The sequence below is a fragment of the Pseudophryne corroboree genome, chromosome 2, assembly GCF_028390025.1.
Source record: "Pseudophryne corroboree isolate aPseCor3 chromosome 2, aPseCor3.hap2, whole genome shotgun sequence".
Lineage (NCBI taxonomy): Eukaryota > Metazoa > Chordata > Amphibia > Anura > Myobatrachidae > Pseudophryne > Pseudophryne corroboree.
In genome coordinates, this window is record NC_086445.1 from 375,330,328 (window position 1) to 375,352,963 (window position 22,636).

At 47.2% G+C, this 22,636-nt stretch overlaps 1 protein-coding gene across 2 annotated transcripts in view; it reads right to left on the reverse strand.

The window, feature by feature from the left end:
* NEPRO (nucleolus and neural progenitor protein) overlaps positions 1-20,360 on the reverse strand; it is a 100,035-nt gene extending 79,675 nt beyond the window's left edge. The window contains exon 1 of one of the 2 annotated variants that reach the window (XM_063953201.1): positions 20,163-20,360. Coding sequence is in view for 1 of the 2 variants with exons in the window: in XM_063953200.1 (XP_063809270.1) it covers positions 19,946-20,030 (85 nt within the window). In the remaining variant the exon portion in view is untranslated. The other variant, XM_063953200.1, reaches the window with a different exon arrangement.
* Between the last annotated feature and the right edge of the window lie 2,276 nt (positions 20,361-22,636).

Below are 22,636 nucleotides of genomic sequence, written 5' to 3' on the forward strand. Positions count from 1 at the left end.
CGGCTCTCCTGTGTCCCTCCTGCATCTCGGGCGGCAGCGGCGTGTGTTAAAGGAAGTGCCGGTTCGTGCACTTCCTTTAACACTCAGATGCCGCTGCTGCTGGAGATGCAGGAGGGACACAGGAGAGCCGCGCGCTGCGCTCTCTGTGTCCCTCAATGCTGACTCGATTATAAGCCGAGGTGGCTTTTTCAGCACAAAAAAACGTGCTGAAAAAGTCGGCTTATAATCGAGTATATACGGTAATTAAAAGGATCATACCTATGTCTTTTGTGCAGTCAGAATGTGCTGGTTCCCTGTTTAAAAGCCTGAGAGGCAGTGGGTGGGGTTCTAATCCAGAGATGAGGGCTGTCCCAATCCCTCAGGTGTGTATACACACACACATAATATAGACTATATGGAAACGGGGCCTGGACTGCACACCCTAGCTTATTATAATGGGATGTGCTACCTTGCTGGGACGAAGTACTGTAATACTACAACATAGGAACAAAGGGTGCAGGTGCACCATACACCATTAAAATTATTATAACCATAATATAATATTTGAGGTTCTTGGCATATAGTGGACAGTATATGAGCCTGCCCACCTGCTTCACGGTGACCTCATCGGACAGGTCCCTAACACTATAGGGGTTCACCTCCGGGACGCAGAGCACCCCCAGACCACCCCAGCCAAACCACCCCAGGGCATCACACAGAAAAAAGGATAGGAGTGAAAGATCAGTGTTAAGCAAATGAAAGAGGCTGCTGAATGTAAAAGAAAAGAAGAGGACAGCAGTAAAGTGTTAGAATGTGAAGTTTAGCTGAGCAGTGTTAGAAGTGTAAAAAATATGTGAAAAAAGCTACATAAATATAAAACAAACACAATGTGATATAAGTGTTAAAAGTAAATGTAAGGTGGTGATGCCCCAAGGTGGCCCAGCCAGAGCAATATAGGGAGCTTCACGCCCCAAAAGCTCACCTTCAAACTGACTTTGTATATAATTAAAAGGATCATACCTATGTCTTTTGTGCAGTCAGAATGTGCTGGTTCCCTGTTTAAAAGCCTGAGAGGCAGTGGGTGGGGTTCTAATCCAGAGATGAGGGCTGTCCCAATCCCTCAGGTGTGTATACACACACACATAATATAGACTATATGGAAACGGGGCCTGGACTGCACACCCTAGCTTATTATAATGGGATGTGCTACCTTGCTGGGACTAAGTACTGTAATACTACAACATAGGAACAAAGGGTGCAGGTGCACCATACACCATTAAAATTATTATAACCATAATATTTGAGGTTCTTGGCATATATTGGCCAGTATATGAGCCTGCCCACCTGCTTCACGGTGACCTCATCGGACAGGTCCCTAACACTATAGGGGTTCACCTCCGGGACGCAGAGCACCCCCAGACCACCCCAGGGCATCACACAGAATAAATTTACACCACCACTCCTGTCAACTGATTACTTCCTCCCATTCCTGCCTCCAAGGTTTTGGCCATGGTGCTCCCTATCTCTGGAATTTTCCACCTCTCTACAAAACTTTAAATGGGTTCTCAAGACCCACGTCTTCATCAAACCCAGGCATCTCTCATACTAACCCTCTGGTACATGGTTCACTTCTATCTGTGTCACCCCTGTCTGTCTGCCTCTTCCCTTTAGAATGTAAGCTCGCACGAGCAGGGCCATCTCCAGACATGTGCTTTTCCTTATCTTAAGCTGGGTACACATTCTACAAACAGCAAAAAGGAGATTTATGGTAGACTTACCATTGTTAAATCTCTTTCTGCGAGGTACACTGGATTCCACAGGGAATAACATCGGGGGGTGTAGAGTTGGAGCTTGATCCGAGGCACCAACAGGCTAAAGCTTTGACTGTTCCCAGGATGCACTGCACCGCCTCCTCTATAGCCCCGCCTCAAGGCACTGGAGCTCAGTTTTGTTAACCAGTCCAATGCAGTAGCAGTTAAGAGAGACGGTAGATGTTAGTCACATAGAACCACATTCTCACGACAGAAGAAGGAACTAGCGGCTAATGCCATACACACCCAAAGAAGCTAAGTGCATCAGGGTGGGCGCTCTGTGGAACCCAGTGTACCTTGCAGAAAGAGATTTAACCATGGTAAGTCTACCATAAATCTCCTTTTCTGCAGCGGGGTACACTGGTATTCCACAGGGAATAACATCGGGGATGTCCTAAAGCAGTTCCTCATGGGAGAGGACGCACTGTAGCGGGCACAAGAACCCGGCATCCAAAGGAAGTATCCTGGGAGGCGGAAGTATCAAAGGTATAGAACCTGATGAACGTGTTCACAGAGGACCACGTAGCCGCCTTGCACAATTGTTCAGCGGACGCGCCACGGCAGGCCGCCCAAGAAGGTCCAACAGACCGAGTAGAATGGGCTTTGATAACAGCAGGAGCTGGGAGTCCAGCCTGCGCATAGGCTTATGCAATCACCATTCTAATCTATCTGCCCAAGGTTTGCTTATTCGCAGGCAAGCCACGTTTGTGAAAACCAAAAAATGCAAAAAGGGAATCTGACCTCCTGATAGAGGCAGTCCTTTAAACATAAATACAGGAGAGACCGTACCACATCCAAAGACCTTTCTTTGGAGGACAAACCAGAAGAGATGAAGGCCGGAACCACAATCTCCTGGTTAAGGTGAAAAGATGATACCACCTTAGGCAAATAACCTGGGCGAGTTCAAAGAACTGTCCTGACATGGTGAAAAATTAGAAACAGTGGACGACAGGACAAAGCGCCTAAGTCCGACACCCTCCTAGCAGAGCCAATAGCCAACAGAAACATGACCTTAAGCCTAAGGCATTTAAGGTCCACAGACTCAAGAGGCTCAAATGGAGACTCTTGCAGGGCATTTAAGATGACAGACAGATCCCATGGAGCCACAGGAGGGACATAGGAAGGCTGAATCCGTAAAACACCCTGAGTGAACGTGTGAACGCCAGGAAGAGATGCAATTTTTCTCTGAAACCACACTGACAAGGCAGAGATATGAACCTTGAGGAAGGCCAGACGAGGGCCCAAGTCTAGGCCTTGTTGCAGAAAAGCCAAAAGTCTGGAAGCTTTGAAAGTATATGCATCATAATTCTTAGCAGCACACCAGGTGAAGTAAGACTTCCAGACCCTGTAATAAATCCGAGCCGATGCTGGTTTACGGCCTTTCAACATAGTTTGAATGACCACCTCAGAGAATCCTTTTGCTCTCAGGAGTGATGCTTCAAGAGCCACGCCGTCAAAGCCAGTCTGGCCAGGTCCGGGTAGACACAAGGGCCCTGAATGAGATGGTCTGGGCATTTAGGAAGTAGGCTCCCGTGAACAAGCCCGTTTGGTGAAACGTACGTAGGGACTGACGTCATCAAAGGACGTCGTACGGCCACGCCCCTTTTGGATTTCGGGCGGCCGCAGCACCTTCACTGTGAGGACACACATGTGAGACGAGGGGGAAAGTAGGAGCGGGCCAAGCCGGATTTGCGGAGATGACGGACTAACGCCGGCATCCAAAACAGTTGGAGCGGCGATTGGTAACATCACGGCAATACCCTGTATAATCCTTTCACGGTCGTATCACCTCAATCCCCTCCCTTTATCCCCTCCTCCCTGCCCCACACCACACACCGGTATCTGAGGATAACTATTAAGGATGTTCATGTATATGTACTCCCGATACATGGTGGAAGGCGCATTAGGGGAAGCAGGAACGGGTCGGGCTAGAAAGTGAAGGTGTCAGACCGGTACCTAAATTTGGCTTGAGTGGTGACTAATTGAACAATATCTTTAAAATAAGAATTTACTTACCGATAATTCTATTTCTCATAGTCCGTAGTGGATGCTGGGGAATCCGAAAGGACCATGGGGAATAGCGGCTCCGCAGGAGACTGGGCACAAAGTAAAAGCTTTAGGACTAGCTGGTGTGCACTGGCTCCTCCCCCTATGACCCTCCTCCAAGCCTCAGTTAGGATACTGTTCCCGGACGAGCGTACACAATAAGGAAGGATTTTGAATCTCGGGTAAGACTCATACCAGCCACACCAATCACACCGTACAACTTGTGATCTGAACCCAGTTAACAGCATGATAACAGAAGGAGCCTCTGAAAAGATGGCTCACAACAACAATAACCCGATTTTTGTAACAATAACTATGTACAAGTAATGCAGACAATCCGCACTTGGGATGGGCGCCCAGCATCCACTACGGACTATGAGAAATAGAATTATCGGTAAGTAAATTCTTATTTTCTCTAACGTCCTAGTGGATGCTGGGGACTCCGAAAGGACCATGGGGATTATACCAAAGCTCCCAAACGGGCGGGAGAGTGCGGATGACTCTGCAGCACCGAATGAGAGAACTCCAGGTCCTCCTCAGCCAGGGTATCAAATTTGTAGAATTTAGCAAACGTGTTTGCCCCTGACCAAGTAGCTGCTCGGCAAAGTTGTAAAGCCGAGACCCCTCGGGCAGCCGCCCAAGATGAGCCCACTTTCCGTGTGGAATGGGCTTTTACAGATTTTGGCTGTGGCAGGCCTGCCACAGAATGTGCAAGCTGAATTGTACTACAAATCCAACGAGCAATCGTCTGCTTAGAAGCAGGAGCACCCAGCTTGTTGGGTGCATACAGGATAAACAGCGAGTCAGATTTTCTGACTCCAGCCGTCCTGGAAACATATATTTTCAGGGCCCTGACTACGTCCAGCAACTTGGAATCCTCCAAGTCCCTAGTAGCCGCAGGCACCACAATAGGTTGGTTTAAGTGAAATGCTGAAACCACCTTAGGGAGAAATTGAGGACGAGTCCTCAATTCTGCCCTGTCCGTATGAAAAATTAGGTAAGGGCTTTTATAGGATAAAGCCGCCAATTCTGATACACGCCTGGCTGAAGCCAGGGCTAACAGCATTACCACTTTCCATGTGAGATATTTCAAGTCCACAGTGGTGAGTGGTTCAAACCAATGTGATTTTAGGAATCCCAACACTACATTGAGATCCCAAGGTGCCACTGGAGGCACAAAAGGAGGCTGTATATGCAGTACTCCCTTGACAAACGTCTGAACTTCAGGAACAGAAGCTAGTTCTTTTTGGAAGAATATCGACAGGGCCGAAATTTGAACCTTAATGGACCCTAATTTGAGGCCCATAGACAGTCCTGTTTGCAGGAAATGCAGGAATCGACCCAGTTGAAATTCCTCCGTAGGGGCCTTCCTGGCCTCGCACCACACAACATATTTACGCCAAATACGGTGATAATGTTGTACGGTTACATCCTTCCTGGCTTTGATCAGGGTAGGGATGACTTCATCCGGAATGCCTTTTTCCTTCAGGATCCGGCGTTCAACCGCCATGCCGTCAAACGCAGCCGCGGTAAGTCTTGGAACAGACATGGTCCCTGCTGGAGCAGGTCCTGTCTTAGAGGTAGAGGCCACGGGTCTTCCGTGAGCATCTCTTGAATTTCCGGGTACCAAGTCCTTCTTGGCCAATCCGGAGCCACGAGTATAGTCTTTACTCCTCTCCTTCTTATGATTCTCAGTACTTTTGGTATGAGAGGAAGAGGAGGGAACACATACACTGACCGGTACACCCACGGTGTTACCAAAGCGTCCACAGCTATTGCCTGAGGGTCCCTTGACCTGGAGCAATATCTGTCCAGTTTTTTGTTGAGGCGAGACGCCATCATGTCCACCTTTGGTTTTTCCCAACGGTTTACAATCATGTGGAAGACTTCTGGGTGAAGTCCCCACTCCCCCGGGTGAAGATCGTGTCTGCTGAGGAAGTCTGCTTCCCAGTTGTCCACTCCCGGAATGAACACTGCTGACAGTGCTATCACATGATTTTCCGCCCAGCGAAGAATCCTTGCCACTTCCGTCATTGCCCTCCTGCTTCTTGTGCCGCCCTGTCTGTTTACGTGGGCGACTGCCGTGATGTTGTCCGACTGGATCAATACTGGCTGACCCTGAAGCAGAGGCCTTGCCTGACTTAGGGCATTGTAAATGGCCCTTAGTTCCAGGATATTTATGTGAAGTGACGTTTCCATGCTTGACCACAAGCCCTGGAAATTTTTTCCCTGTGTGACTGCTCCCCAGCCTCTCAGGCTGGCATCCGTGGTCACCAGGACCCAATCCTGAATGCCGAATCTGCGGCCCTCTAGGAGATGAGCACTCTGTAACCACCACAGGAGAGACACCCTTGTCCTTGGAGACAGGGTTATCCGCTAATGCATTTGAAGATGCGATCCGGACCATTTGTCTAGCAGATCCAACTGAAAAGTTCTTGCGTGGAATCTGCCGAATGGAATCGCTTCGTAAGAAGCCACCATCTTTCCCAGGACCCTTGTGCACTGATGCACTGACACCTGGCCTGGTCTTAGGAGTTTCCTGACTAGGTCGGATAACTCCCTGGCTTTCTCTTCCGGGAGAAACACCTTTTTCTGTACTGTGTCCAGAATCATCCCTAGGAACAGCAGACGTGTCGTCGGAATCAGCTGCGATTTTGGAATATTTAGAATCCATCCGTGCTGTCGTAGTACTATTTGAGATAGTGCTACTCCGACCTCTAACTGTTCTCTGGACCTTGCCCTTATCAGGAGATCGTCCAAGTAAGGGATAATTAAGACGCCTTTTCTTCGAAGAAGAATCATCATTTCGGCCATTACCTTGGTAAAGACCCGGGGTGCCGTGGACAATCCAAACGGCAGCGTCTGAAACTGATAGTGACAGTTCTGTACCACAAACCTGAGGTACCCTTGGTGAGAAGGGCAAATTGGGACATGGAGGTAAGCATCCTTGATGTCCAGAGACACCATGTAGTCCCCTTCTTCCAGGTTCGCTATCACTGCTCTGAGTGACTCCATCTTGAACTTGAACCTTTTTATGTAAGTGTTCAAGGCTTTCAGATTTAAAATGGGTCTCACCGAGCCGTCCGGATTCGGTACCACAAACAGCGTGGAGTAATACCCCTTTCCCTGTTGTAGGAGGGGTACCTTGATTATCACTTGCTGGGAATACAGCTTGTGAATGGCTTCCAATACCGCCTCCCTGTCGGGGGTAGACGTTGGTAAAGCAGACTTCAGGAACCGGCGAGGGGGAGACGTCTCGAATTCCAATTTGTACCCCTGAGATACTACCTGCAGGATCCAGGGGTCCACTTGCGAGTGAGCCCACTGCGCGCTGAAAATCTTGAGACGGGCCCCCACCGTGCCTGAGTTCGCTTGTAAGGCCCCAGCGTCATGCTGAGGACATGGCAGAAGCGGGGAAGGGCTTCTGTTCGCGGGAAGAAGCTGTCTGTTGCAGTCTTTTTCCCCTTCCTCTGCCCCGGGGCAGATATGAGTGGCCTTTTGCCCACTTGCCCTTATGGGGACGAAAGGACTGAGCCTGAAAAGACGGTATCTTTTTCTGCTGCGAGGTGACTTGGGGTAAAAAGGTGGATTTCCCAGCCGTTGCCGTGGCCACCAGGTCCGATAGACCGCCCCCAAATAACTCCTCCCCTTTATACGGCAATACTTCCATATGCCGTTTGGAATCCGCATCCCCTGACCACTGTCGCGTCCATAATCCTCTTCTGGCAGAAATGGACATCGCACTTACTCTTGATGCCAGAGTGCAAATGTCTCTCTGTGCATCTCGCATATATAGGAATGCATCCTTTAAATGCTCTATAGTCAATAATACATTGTCCCTGTCCAGGGTATCAATATTTTCAGTCAGGGAATCCGACCAAGCCACCCCAGCACTGCACATCCAGGCTGAGGCGATTGCTGGTCGCAGTATAACACCAGTATGTGTGTATATACTTTTAAGGATATTTTCCAGCCTCCTATCTGCTGGCTCCTTAATGGCGGCCGTTTCTGGAGACGGTAACGCCACTTGTTTTGATAAGCGTGTGAGCGCCTTATCTACCCTAGGGGGTGTTTCCCAACGAGCCCTAACCTCTGGTGGGAAGGGATATAGTGCCAATAATTTTTTAGAAATTAGCAGTTTTTTGTCGGGGGTAACCCACGCTTCATCACACACTTCATTCAATTCATCTGATTCAGGAAAAACTACGGGTAGTTTTTTCACACCCCACATAATACCCCTTTTCGTGGTACTTGCAGTATCAGAGATGTGCAAAACCTCCTTCATTGCCGTGATCATGTAACGTGTGGCCCTACTGGAAAATACGTTTGTTTCTTCACCGTCGACACTGGAGTCAGTGTCTGTGTCTGGGTCCGTGTCGACCCACTGAGGTAACGGGCGTTTTATAGCCCCTGACGGTGTTTGAGACGCCTGGACAGGCACTAACTGAGCTGCCGGCTGTCTCATGTCGTCAACAGTTTTCTGTAACGTGCCGACACTGTCACGTAATTCCTTAATTACGGCCATCCATTCAGGTGTCGACTCCCTAGGGGGTGACATCACCATTATAGGCAATTGCTCCGCCTCCACATCATTTTCCTCCTCATACATGTCGACACACACGTACCGACACCCAGCACACACACAGGGAATGCTCTGATAGAGGACAGGACCCCACTTAGCCCCTTGGGGAGACAGAGGGAGAGTTTGCCAGCACACACCAGAGCGCTATATATGTATAGGGACAACCTTACAATAAGTGTCTATCCCTTATAGCTGCTTATATCTGTTATTTTGCCAAATAAGTGCCCCCCTCTCTTTTTTACCCTGTTTCTGTAGTGCAGGATGCAGGGGAGATTCTGGGAGCCTTCCTACCAGCGGAGCTGTGTGGGAAAAATGGCGCTGTGTGCTGAGGAGATAGGCCCCGCCCCCTTCACGGCGGGCTCTTCTCCCGCTTTTTTCTGGAAAACTGGCAGGGGTTAAATACATCCATATAGCCCAGGAGCTATATGTGATGTATTTTTTGCCAAATAAGGTAAATTCATTGCTTCCCAGGGCGCCCCCCCCCAGCGCCCTGCACCCTCAGTGACCGAAGTGTGAAGTGTGCTGAGAGCAATGGCGCACAGCTGCAGTGCTGTGCGCTACCTTATGAAGACAGGAAAGTCTTCTGCCGCCGATTTATGGACCTCTTCTTGCTTCAGCATCTGTAAGGGGGCCGGCGGCGCGGCTCCGGGACCCATCCATGGCTGGGCCTGTGATCGTCCCTCTGGAGCTAATGTCCAGTAGCCAAGAAGCCCAATCCACTCTGCACGCAGGTGAGTTCGCTTCTTCTCCCCTTAGTCCCACGCTGCAGTGAGCCTGTTGCCAGCAGGACTCACTGAAAATAAAAAAACCTAAGTATACTTTTACTTCTAAGCAGCTCAGGAGAGCCACCTAGATTGCACCCTTCTCGGCCGGGCACAAAGATCTAACTGAGGCTTGGAGGAGGGTCATAGGGGGAGGAGCCAGTGCACACCAGCTAGTCCTAAAGCTTTTACTTTGTGCCCAGTCTCCTGCGGAGCCGCTATTCCCCATGGTCCTTTTGGAGTCCCCAGCATCCACTAGGACGTTAGAGAAAATATATTTTCCACTCACGGCTACACTCATTACGCTTTTTCCCCCCTCCCCCTCCCCCCACATTGCATGTTATCAATCGAGGATTATTATTAGGGGTCATAATATTTACACCCCTGTGCATGACTTAATACTTAAATGCACTAAAAGAATATATATTTCTTCTAACATCCTCATTAGTCTAGATCACTTTATGTTGTCCTCACTTGTTGCACAAAAACGAAAGCAGATGTCTAACAAACCAGTAGTGCGCAGTAGAAAAGGACCAGCTTCCTAGGTACACCTCTAAGGGGAGAAAAAACACTATTTCTCTACAAGTGAAGTACTAGAGGTTTGTAGAGGGTACCCCTGGCGCTTGGTCTTTTAAAGATGATTACAAATACAATTCAAAGACAATACCATATAACGCATGCCAAATATCTCTAGATGGCCAGTATTGCTAATACATATAACTCAATGGATAAAAAAACAATATTTATTGAGCTAAAAGACAAACAACATGTGTACATATGACATGAACAATATAGGAAAGTGACTCGTGCATCCAGTGGTAAGCCGGATCAGCTGATATATAGGATCCTGCTGGGGGGATACTACCCCAATAGGTTGTTTCCTGGTGAGTGCCACGACTGGTCACCTCAGACCTGATTATAGTGCAGTGATGGTTTAGGTCTCTGTGCAAAAGCAGGCAATAAAGTGACTGGTGCGTACGTGGAAATATGAATCTCTCACCGTTAGGTTCCCGTGCGGTGGGCTGGTTTAAAATAAACAAGTTGGTCCAAGGCTGATAGGCCTGGCACCACCGCCACGGGTTTTATCAGCAGGGAGTCCTGGAAGTGTGCAGCTCCTTCTCCAAATAACGCGTTTCGGTCAAAGATGGCGACCTTTCTCAAAAATGGATAGAGAGCTGTAGTCCTTATGCTTCTTTTATACCCTAACTAATCCTCTAATGATGGCATAATCACATACAGGCGTGTTTCTGGAGTCATGTGACCGGAAACACATGACTGCGTTCCAGCGGCTATTTCCGTACCACCTATGTCCTCGAGAGCCGCACTTCCGGGATGACGTGACCAGAGTCACGTGGTTGCGTTCCAGCGGCCATTTCCGACTTTGCTGGATCTCATAGCGGAAGTGACGCGGCCGTTTCTTTCCTCACAAACCGTGTACATGTAACCAACGTGGCTTCCTGATGGTCCGGCGGACATCTTGCTTAAGGGAATATATCTTCTATTTGCCCAGAGGTTTTCACATGTATTGATCCCCACACCTGACCAAACTGGATGGTACTTCGTATTCCCATCATGTCCATCCCTGATTACCCGGGTGGGGATCTTAATTTCCTCAGACAGATGCATTGAAGATCAAAAGGATATGTAATGTGAAAGAAAAAAATATATAATTAATACACATTTAAATATATGATGAATATATATATATATCATTGTTACAGAACCAGTGTTTTAGGAATTTTTACATTTAATCAAGAAACCACCGTAATTCGAAGTCGACATTATGGCCTTTAGGTTTTAGCGTGTCGAGATCATATATCCATCTCATTTCACTTTGCGCTAAGCGCTTTTCCAGATTTTTATTACGCCAAGTAGGTTTTATCTGTTGTAGACCAATGAAACGTTTAATCTGTCCCTCACACTTATTGTGTTTTTTACTAAAATGTTCCGAGAGGGGATGAGTTTCTAGTCCCTTACGGATATTATAAATATGCTCCGCTGCTCTCGTTTTTAGTGGCCGTGATGTTTTTCCAATATAGATTTGGCCACAATTACATTCCAATAGGTAGATTACGTTCCTAGAATGGCAGGTTACAAAGTCTTTTATCACATATTTCTTGCCATTCACCTCAAAGTCAGTGATCTTTCTGACTATATCTTTTTTCGTAGTTGTTCTGCACATTAGGCAGTCCCCGCATCTGTGGAACCCCTTAGTACATGTCCTTCCTATGGTGTTCTCTTTTAGGCTACTGTTAACCAATTTATCCTTCAGAGATCTGGCCTTTTTGTATATGAACACAGGTTTCGTCGGTAAGGAATTCCCCAAAACTGGGTCATCCAGCAGTATTCGCCAATTGTCTCTAAACACTTTTTCAACCTTCTTATGGTATGCACCATATTGGGTGATAAAAGCCCATTCATAAGGGTTATCTTTCAAAATGGGTTTTTCCTTCTCTATCAGGAGCTCCTTTCTGTCTAGCTGGTGTACTTTCTCTTTAGCCTTTTTCAATGTGGACTCCTCATATCCTTTTTCCCTAAATCTTTCTGCCATTTCCTCGAGTTGTGTTTCCAGGATTATGGGGTCTGAGCAATTCCTTTTTACTCGTTTGAATTGCCCTACTGGTATATTTTCTAGCCATTTCTCATGGTGCTCGCTATTAATACTCAAGTAGGCATTGGAGTCCGTCGGTTTTCTATGAGTTTGAGTGTTTTTGTGGCCAAATCTATATTGGAAAAACATCACGGCCACTAAAAACGAGAGCAGCGGAGCATATTTATAATATCCGTAAGGGACTAGAAACTCATCCCCTCTCGGAACATTTTAGTAAAAAACACAATAAGTGTGAGGGACAGACTAAACGTTTCATTGGTCTACAACAGATAAAACCTACTTGGCGTAATAAAAATCTGGAAAAGCGCTTAGCGCAAAGTGAAATGAGATGGATATATGATCTCGACACGCTAAAACCTAAAGGCCATAATGTCGACTTCGAATTACGGTGGTTTCTTGATTAAATGTAAAAATTCCTAAAACACTGGTTCTGTAACAATGATATATATATATATATATATATATATTCATCATATATTTAAATGTGTATTAATTATATATTTTTTTCTTTCACATTATATATCCTTTTGATCTTCAATGCATCTGTCTGAGGAAATTAAGATCCCCACCCGGGTAATCAGGGATGGACATGATGGGAATACGAAGTACCATCCAGTTTGGTCAGGTGTGGGGATCAATACATGTGAAAACCTCTGGGCAAATAGAAGATATATTCCCTTAAGCAAGATGTCCGCCGGACCATCAGGAAGCCACGTTGGTTACATGTACACGGTTTGTGAGGAAAGAAACGGCCGCGTCACTTCCGCTATGAGATCCAGCAAAGTCGGAAATGGCCGCTGGAACGCAACCACGTGACTCTGGTCACGTCATCCCGGAAGTGCGGCTCTCGAGGACATAGGTGGTACGGAAATAGCCGCTGGAACGCAGTCATGTGTTTCCGGTCACATGACTCCAGAAACACGCTTGTATGTGATTATGCCATCATTAGAGGATTAGTTAGGGTATAAAAGAAGCATAAGGACTACAGCTCTCTATCCATTTTTGAGAAAGGTCGCCATCTTTGACCGAAACGCGTTATTTGGAGAAGGAGCTGCACACTTCCAGGACTCCCTGCTGATAAAACCCGTGGCGGTGGTGCCAGGCCTATCAGCCTTGGACCAACTTGTTTATTTTAAACCAGCCCACCGCACGGGAACCTAACGGTGAGAGATTCATATTTCCACGTACGCACCAGTCACTTTATTGCCTGCTTTTGCACAGAGACCTAAACCATCACTGCACTATAATCAGGTCTGAGGTGACCAGTCGTGGCACTCACCAGGAAACAACATATTGGGGTAGTATCCACCCAGCAGGATCCTATATATCAGCTGATCCGGCTTACCACTGGATGCACGAGTCACTTTCCTATATTGTTCATGTCATATGTACACATGTTGTTTGTCTTTTAGCTCAATAAATATTGTTTTTTTATCCATTGAGTTATATGTATTAGCAATACTGGCCATCTAGAGATATTTGGCATGCGTTATATGGTATTGTCTTTGAATTGTATTTGTAATCATCTTTAAAAGACCAAGCGCCAGGGGTACCCTCTACAAACCTCTAGTACAAAAACGAAAGCATCAAAAAGGTGCATCTATTTCATTTAAAAATATATATGTTGCATACTTATGTGATACTCTGTTACACTTTGATACATTTGTTGCACATTATTTTTCCATTCATGTGGTTTATGCATTTCTGAACTGATATGAGTTCTATATACTAATGAAATTTCATTGCAGAATTGTTACAAGCCTATACAAGGTTAATTTACCAAGTGATTGATTCTGTAGACCTATTGCTGGAAAACTTTTTTTGCAACATTGTTTCTCTCATATCTTTATGTGATAACTAACTGATTTTGCAGACTTTCTGCTGGAGTATTTTTCTGCAACAGTGTTTCTTTATATCTTTATGTGAGAGATTGGGACCTTCCTGCCAACAATTATTTATCATTTAAGGTACTCTAGATATTTATGATTTTGCTAAATCACCACGAGATGCCACCTCTGCCTAAATACCTCATCTGAATTACCAGCATATGTTGATTGATAAATGCTCAGGATATAATTTAATCAGAAAAAGTGTGTGAATATTAATTGATCTCCTGTATATGAAAATCACTGTATTATTCTTATGCACTTTGGCATAGGAAAATAAGAGGAGATCAGTTATAATATTTTGAATATTATTTGAATGAATTAGTTCAAACAAATTATACATTTCTGATTATCTGTTAGAGCTCTATCTCTTCTCAGCACTCTCTCATCTGGCTGATAGCTGTGCTGGCAAGGGTTCTGCCCTTCCCAGCGTACATTTGGCTATCACAACAGAAAGCAGAAGTGCTCCTTTCTTCCTTCTGCCTTAATCCTAAGTGGAGGTAGATCAACCAATTTATGATCTTCGCCTATCAAAAACTGGTGATGGTTCTCTTTTCCAACACTCTCTCATCTGGAAAAGCCTGGGGCCAATTTATCCAGTGACGTATAGTAGGCAGAGTACAGACAGCAGAAGTGGGTTCTCTCTTCTTTCATATGTCATCTTCATCATTCAAGGTCGTACTATCCTGAGAGTAGCCCGATCTTCTATCTCGGAAGCTGATAGGATAGACCTGGTTAGTACTTTGAAGGAGGACCGCTTAGGAATACCAGGCACTGTGGATATCACCAAGATGATCACCTATATCTTCATGTGAAAACACTGGTGGGGCAGTTCTAATCTGCTCACTCTCACTCATCTAATTTATTTCACCTTTCTCTCTTCTATTTTTGATTAATAGATATTTAATATGTTTGGAATACATAGGTCGATATTTTAATGGGATAAAATAAAAGCCAAGTTTTAGATTATTCATCATCATATCATTTCACTACAACTGATTAATTATCATTACCATTTTCAAATAAGAGTGCTCCCGAAAAGGATTTCTTTTGTCTTGTCTCCTTTTCTTTATATGCATTTAGGAAGTAGAAGAGGACGCTCTATCGAGAGACCCTGCAGGTCTGAGAACCAATGCTGTCTGGGCCATGCTGGAGCGACTAGGAGTAGAAATTCCTCTTTCTTGCGTGAACTTCCGCTGTACCCTGGGCAGGAGTGACACTGGAAGCAACACATATGGCAGCCTAAAGTTCCATGGAACTGCCAATGCGTCCACGAACACTGCGTGAGGATCCCTTGTCCTTGCTCCGAAGAACGGAACCTTGTGATGTTGAGATGCCATCAGATCTACATCTGGTAGGCCAACTTGTCCACTAGGAGTTGAAAGACTTCATGATGAAGACTCCACTCTCCGGCGTGCACGTCCTGATGACTGAGGAAGTCCGCTTCCCAGTTGAGGACTCCCGGAATGAACACTGCAGATATGGCTGGCAGATGGCGTTCCACCCATTGTAGGATTTTTGACACTTCCACCATTGCCATGCGGCTTCAAGTGCCGCCTTGATGATTTATGTAGGCCACCGTGGTGGCGTTGTCTGATTGTACTTGAATAGGCCTGTTCTGTACCAGAGGCAGCGCCAGTGTCAACGCATTTAACACTGCCCGCAATTCCAGAATATTTATCGGGAGGAGAGATTCTTCCCCGGTCCACCAACCCTGGAGTGAGTGTTGCTTAAACACCGCGCCCCAACTTCGCAGACTGGCATCTGTTGTCAGGAGGACCCAGTCAGAGATACAGAAGGGATGACACCTGCTCAACTGTTGGTCCTGTAGCCACCACCTCCGGAGTCAAGGAGATCATTTGAGACCTTATCCAATGAGGCAGGCTGTCCCATTTTGAAAGTATTAACCTCTGCAGAGGGCGGGAATGAAATTGAACATACTCTACCATGTCGAAAGCCGACACCACGAGGCCCAGTACTTGCATCACCGAGTGTATGGACACTCTTGGGCGAGAGAGGAAGCATCTGATCTTGTCCTGCAGCTTCAGGACCTTCTCCGGAGATAGAAACATTCATTGGCTCTGTGTGTCCAGCAGCGCCCACAGGTGCACCATGCTCCAAGCAGGTACCAGGGAGGACTTCTTCCAATTGATGAGCCACCCGTGGGCTTGTAAGAATTGGACCAACATCTCCATTTGACTGAGGAGGACATCCTGGGAGTTCGCCAGAATCAGCAAGTCGTCCAGATACGACAGGATCCGGATTCCCTGACGACGGAGGAAAGCCATGACCTAGGTGAAAATCCGAGGTGCAGTGGCCAGACCAATGGCAGAGCCTGGAATTGAAAATGAGGGTTGCCAATAGCAAACCGCAGATATTGCTGATGCCAAATGGCAATAGGTATGTGCAGGAAAGCATCCTGTATGTCCAGGGATACCATATAGTCCTCGGGTTCCATGGCCAGCACAATAGAGCGCAGGGTTTCCATATGAAATTTGGACACTCTCACAAACTTGTTCAATGATTTGAGGTTGAAGATAGGCCGGAAAGACCTGTTTGGTTTTCGGAACTAGAAACAGGGTCGAATAGTATCCCCTGCCTCTCTGGGATAGAGGTACTGGTACCACTGCTGTGTCCAGGAGGGATTGTACAACCAAGTGTAGAGCTTGCGCTTTTAATGGATCCAATGGGATAACCGTTGTGCAGAACTGGCGAGGGGGACGTCTCTTGAAAGAGACTGCGTACCCGTGAAAAACAACTTCCCACACCAAGGCGTCTGAAGTGGTCTTTAACCAGGCCTGGGCGAACTGCAGAAGTCGGCCTCCCACCCTGGGGCCCCCAGGGGGAGGCCCGCCCCATCATGTAGCATGCTTGTCTTGTTTGGAAGCAGGCTGACGGGTGGCCCAGGATTGTTTAGATTTGGGCTTAGTGGTCTTGGAAGTAGAAGCCTTTCTCGGATACGCCTAACCTTTTGCTTTACTTGGAGGCCGAAAGGAACGAAAAGTTGTACTCAGCCGGAGAAATGCAGTCTTGGCCGTCGCCAAGTTAGTCACAACCTTGTTCAGATCCTCCTCAAATAGTATGTCTCCCTTGAAAGGAAGCACAACCAAGGTCTTTTTAGAGTCCATGTCCACCTTCAAGGACCTCAACCACAGAATCCGACGAGCCAGGATAGACGTAGTAGAAGCCTTGGCCACCATGCAGGATCAGAGGCCGCCTCCTGAATATAGTAAGAGGCTGTGGTAATATATACGACGGATACTGACGGATCAGTAGATTCCCTATCCTCATTGGAAGAATTATCCGAAATATTAGTGGATTGTGAGGAAGAAATGGCCTTTTTCGATGACCCATTGGCCCCAAGAGAGGCGTGGACTGGACTTTTGTCTAACCAAAGTCTGATTTAATTGCTGTAACTGGGTAGACAGGGTATCCGCCCATGGCGGATTGACTACAGGAACAATATGTGGCTGTAATGGCACGGGAGGCCCCACAGCGGGCGTAAGACATGTTACAAGCGTAGTCAGTATTTTTGAAAAAGCTGCCCAAGGTTTGTCCTGATTGGCCACAGGCGGACTGGGAGATGTATGACACCTCGCGCCTGAACCAGCAGCTAAGACTTCCCCCACTAGAGAATCCGTAACGACAGCACTGCATGATGCAGGAGCGTCCGCGGATATCCCGCCCTGTGTAGCAGACATTGTATGGGATGTAGCCTTAGGGCATAACAGTACAATATAGCCAAACACAAAAACCAGCAAATAATCCCCTGTGTTTTGTGACAGTAAACACAGAGCAAAAACAGAGGATTTAAGCGGTGTGACTGAACAACACAGTAAGAAATACAAACACTACACCCTGTGTAGCACTATATATTATAGGAGACCCTGATGCACTTAGTTTCCCAGGGTACAGAATATAGTGATAGCAAAACGGGTGATACACAAGAAAGGAATCTACACAGCAGCTATAGGCACACTCAGTCACAGGTACAATGCAGGAATTATTACATATAAACAATAAAACTGCAGTGGACTAGTATTACATATACTTCTGTATATATACAGATATAACAATGCACAGAAAACACTGGATGTATATCACAGAATACTTGTACTAAATATTCAGATAGCAGTACACTTGTTCTTAACTAACACTGTCTAAAATGACATGTAGAATACTTAAGTGTCTGTAAATGCACAGCGCTGATGATACAGGCGGCTTTACAGAGGAGACAGTGCCCCGCAGTCCCGGAGATCAGACCAGCTATGTAATGGTGCCAAAATCTCTTCAGGGAGTGAGGAAGAGAGAGATATGCAGCTCCAGGGCGGGTACACAAGCAGTAGATAGCGCCCGGAGCTGGGGGAGGGGCTACAGGTCAGCACCTTATCCCCTCTGCTGGACTTCACCACCGGGTACTGTGGTGCCTTTTACAAACGGAATTTAGTAAATCCGACCTAAGCTCCTTGCCCTGGTGGATATAGTGGGGTCCCTGTGTGACACAGTGTCCACGCCAGCGGCGCGGTCCGTCTCCTGGGACCACGACCGAATCGAGATTTACCGGCGGGTCCCACCTGGGGGACCCTCTTACCTCCTCCCTTTAGTGCAGCCACGCGATCCAGGAGAATGACAGCGGTGGTGTGCCTAAGAAACCGGTGTGTCTCGGTGTGCAAGTACCCGGGAATCAGGCCGCTGGAGTTTGCAGCGCCGCTGAGGGAGGTGATGGAGCCACAGCACAGTATGTCATAAAGACATAGAAAGTGCTGCGGCCCTTGAAGTCTTCTAAAAAGCGCTCTTCAGGGCTGCCTAGCGCAGCCCCACCTGTTAGTGACCTGCACTGCAGGCACCAACTTACAAACTGAGCTCCAGTGCCTGAAGGCGGGGCTATAGAGGCGGTGCAGTGCATCCTGGGAACAGTCAAAGCTTTAGCCTGTTGGTGCCTCGGATCAAGATCCAACTCTACACCCCCCGATGTTATTCCCTGTGGAATACCAGTATACCCCGCTGCAGAAATATGTGTTGTCATCAACAATTTCCCTTGAACTCCCAGACAAATGATATAGTACATGCAATCTTGCAAAAGATATTGTCAGTGACCGCATCCAGGAGTATGCTGTCATTGATATTTTCAGATTGTGCTGCATGTAGGGCCGACCAGAAAACATTCCTGGCGGCCGCAGGATTACGCAAACAGAGCGTATACACTTGACGATTTGTGTTCCAAGCTGTCGTAAGGGTGCAAATTGTTTCAAATATTGTCTAGTGTGTCCCCAGCTTTAGACTGTTTTCTACTCCATATACCCTACAGCATGTAACCCTTGGTTTCTGCCACCCTGATGATTACTTCAGTGTCCTATTCCCTGATGAAGAAATGTTAATATACTATGTATTTGTCCTACATTGTCTTATACTGTAAATCACTGTTTTCTTGTTTTGCTCATTTATGTACTTTGTCAGGTATACCTTCCAACTGTAACTTTTTGGCAGGTACAGTACCTTTTTTATTTTTTATTTTAAATGGTCTGTACCGATTTTTGACTCTCCAAACTTCCATTGAACCGTGGTCACACCCCCTTTTCTAATTTGCACCGATTTTTATTTGTAAAATGTTGGTGTGTATGTGTTATGCCCCCTACACACTCGACGATGCACCGTCGAGGTGCCCGGCGACGGCCGACCCGGCGGCAGAGGTTTGGGGAAGTGTAGTTTCTTCACTCCCCCTGTCACCCGGCTCCATAGCACTGCATGCTAATATGGATGAGATTGTCCATATTGGCCTGCATGCATGAGCGACCCGGCACCAACGATGAACGAGCGCTGTGCCGTTCATCGTTGGTGCCTACACACTGAACGATATGAACGAAAACATTCATATCATTTAGTGTTATCGCCTAATGTGTAGGGCCCTTTAGCTGCTGCGAAAAACTTGGGGCGCAATATAAATAAACAATAATAATAATAATAGCAGTGACAATGCAGACTCTCAGCTGGTAAAATTATATTGACATTACATAATCCCCGCGAGATATAAAAAGGTCTCAACTAAATTAATGTTCTCGATCAGTGCCAAATTATTACTACTATTATAGATACAGCACATGTGATCTGGAAGCAGCCAGTTACCGCACTAGCTAGGGGTAAGATTACTGACTTATGGGAAAAGTCCTCTCGACGAAGGGAAACTAGTCGCTACACTGATTCCCATCACTAGAAAGGTCCTTTCCATGAAGAGAAACTAGGCTCTACCGTACATGTACACACGCGGTCACCTGTACTGTCTCTTAGCAGCACGGACACCTGGCACTGGATGGCGGGACGCGGGATATGGACGCGATTCCACGGAGCTGCCGCCATATTCAGTTACCCGAACAGGGCACACTCGCTTGCCTCTATTCTCACTACAGCAACAACAACACGCTGCTGCACAGCGCGCACATGCAGGGCACACTGCCCCGGAAGCAGATTCGGCCGGGTAACCCCACTCACTTTCCGGTAACCCCTGACCCCGCCCGTGTACGGAGTTACTGCTGCGCTGCTGTGCAGGGCACCTCCTCTGTGCGGAAAAGGTCGGGCGAGCATCTGGGACACACACACACAGGAGGCTAGGCTGCCTGGACTCGTACTCCGGGCTGGTGCAGGAAGCAGGGTCCGGGATACACTGACACAATAAGTCACTGCTGTGTGCGGACACTGCCGTTCAACCACCTACTGCTGTACTGAGGGGTCATGAAGCAGTGAAAAGAGTGGAGAAGTTGCCCATGTCAACCAATCAGCTGCTCCGTACAGTTGTATAGTATGCAAATGATAGTTGTTACTTGAATGCTGATTGGTTGCCATGGCCAACTTCTCTGGATTTCTTCTCTACACTTTTCACTGCTCCCACTGTCCGTTTTTCCAAATTGGGGCTCATCAATTGATGATATAACGCCCCGCCCACACAAGGCCATGCCTCTTTTCCGCGTTACTTGCTTTGCAGAAAATCGTTTTCCATCCATCAACTAGAAACTAACAATGGCTTAGGGCAACGTAGGTATTGGAAAACATCGGGGCTCCCCACTGATGGTAACAATCGCCAGACCCATCGGACATCCATGGAGTGCTATGTACAGTATGCAGTACTGGCATGGTTTGCAAACAGTACAATTGCGGGCAATGTTTCCACCCCCACAAGTTAGTCCGAACTTTACAGTAGTTTGGACTCACACAACTTTGTTTGCAGTCCCTTCGGGTCGCATACAAAATTGTGCAAATTTGGGTGGGATCGGGCTGCACGATGCGGTGCCATTGCTGGCATGTCTATGCAGAAAAATTATCATACAGTATTAACAATCACAATGCAGTCACTGCTCCAATATAGTTATTCTATTTTTTTTTAAGGTGCTACAAAGCTGTCTGCAACACCGTACAAGGAATAGACATAGCAATGTGTTATCGTGACATATCATGGGTACAATACAGTGTAAACTGATTTCTGGGAACATCACACAGCAATAAAACAACAGATGAGAGAATACAAAGACATGGGGTAAAGGTAGTAGGGAATACATTGTAAGGAAAGCATTGGTAAGTCGCAGGAACAGTAAGACAATTCAGCATTAGGGGGGATATTTAATAAACATCTCAATAATAATAAAAAAAGAGATAAATATTTTCCAGTGGCACCTGCAGCACAGTCCAAAATTCAAATAGGGGTGCCACACCAGCTGCCACCCCAAACACTGCCAAACATCACCGCCCGGCACTCACTGGCAGCTGGTGTGGCTCCCCTATTTGAATTTCTCTGACGTCCTAGTGGATGCTGGGGACTCCGTAAGGACCATGGGGAATAGACGGGCTCCGCAGGAGACTGGGCACACTATAAGAAATATTTGGTACTACCTGGTGTGCACTGGCTCCTCCCTCTATGCCCCTCCTCCAGACCTCAGTTAGATTTCTGTGCCCGGCCGAGCTGGATGCACACTAGGGGCTCTCCTGAGCTCCTAGAAAGAAAGTATATGTTAGGTTTTTTATTTCTCTAACGTCCTAAGTGGATGCTGGGGACTCCGTAAGGACCATGGGGAATAGCGGCTCCGCAGGAGACTGGGCACATCTAAAGAAAGCTTTGGGACTAACTGGTGTGCACTGGCTCCTCCCCCTATGACCCTCCTCCAAGCCTCAGTTAGATCTCTGTGCCCGAACGAGAAGGGTGCACACTAAGGGCTCTCCTGAGCTTCTTAGTGAAAGTTTTAGATTAGGTTTTTTATTTTCAGTGAGACCTGCTGGCAACAGGCTCACTGCATCGAGGGACTAAGGGGAGAAGAAGCGAACTCACCTGCGCGCAGAGTGGATTGGGCTTCTTAGGCTACTGGACATTAGCTCCAGAGGGACGATCACAGGCCCAGCTTGGATGGGTCCCAGAGCCGCGCCGCCGGCCCCCTTACAGAGCCAGAAGGCAGAAGAGGTCCGGAAAATCGGCGGCAGAAGACGTCCTGTCTTCAACAAGGTAGCGCACAGCACTGCAGCTGTGCGCCATTGCTCTCAGCACACTTCACACTCCGGTCACTGAGGGTGCAGGGCGCTGGGGGGGGGCGCCCTGAGACGCAATAAAAACACCTTGGATGGCCAAAAATGCATCACATATAGCTCCTGGGCTATATGGATGCATTTAACCCCTGCCAGAATCCATAAAAAAGCAGGAGAAAAGTCAGCGAAAAAGGGGCGGAGCCTATCTCCTCAGCACACTGGCGCCATTTTCCCTCACAGCTCCGTTGGAGGGAAGCTCCCTGGCTCTCCCCTGCAGTCACTACACTACAGAAAGGGTTAAAAAAGAGAGGGGGGCACTAATTAGGCGCAGTATTAACTATACAGCAGCTATAAGGGGAAAAACACTTATATAAGGTTATCCCTGTATATATATAGCGCTCTGGTGTGTGCTGGCAAACTCTCCCTCTGTCTCCCCAAAGGGCTAGTGGGGTCCTGTC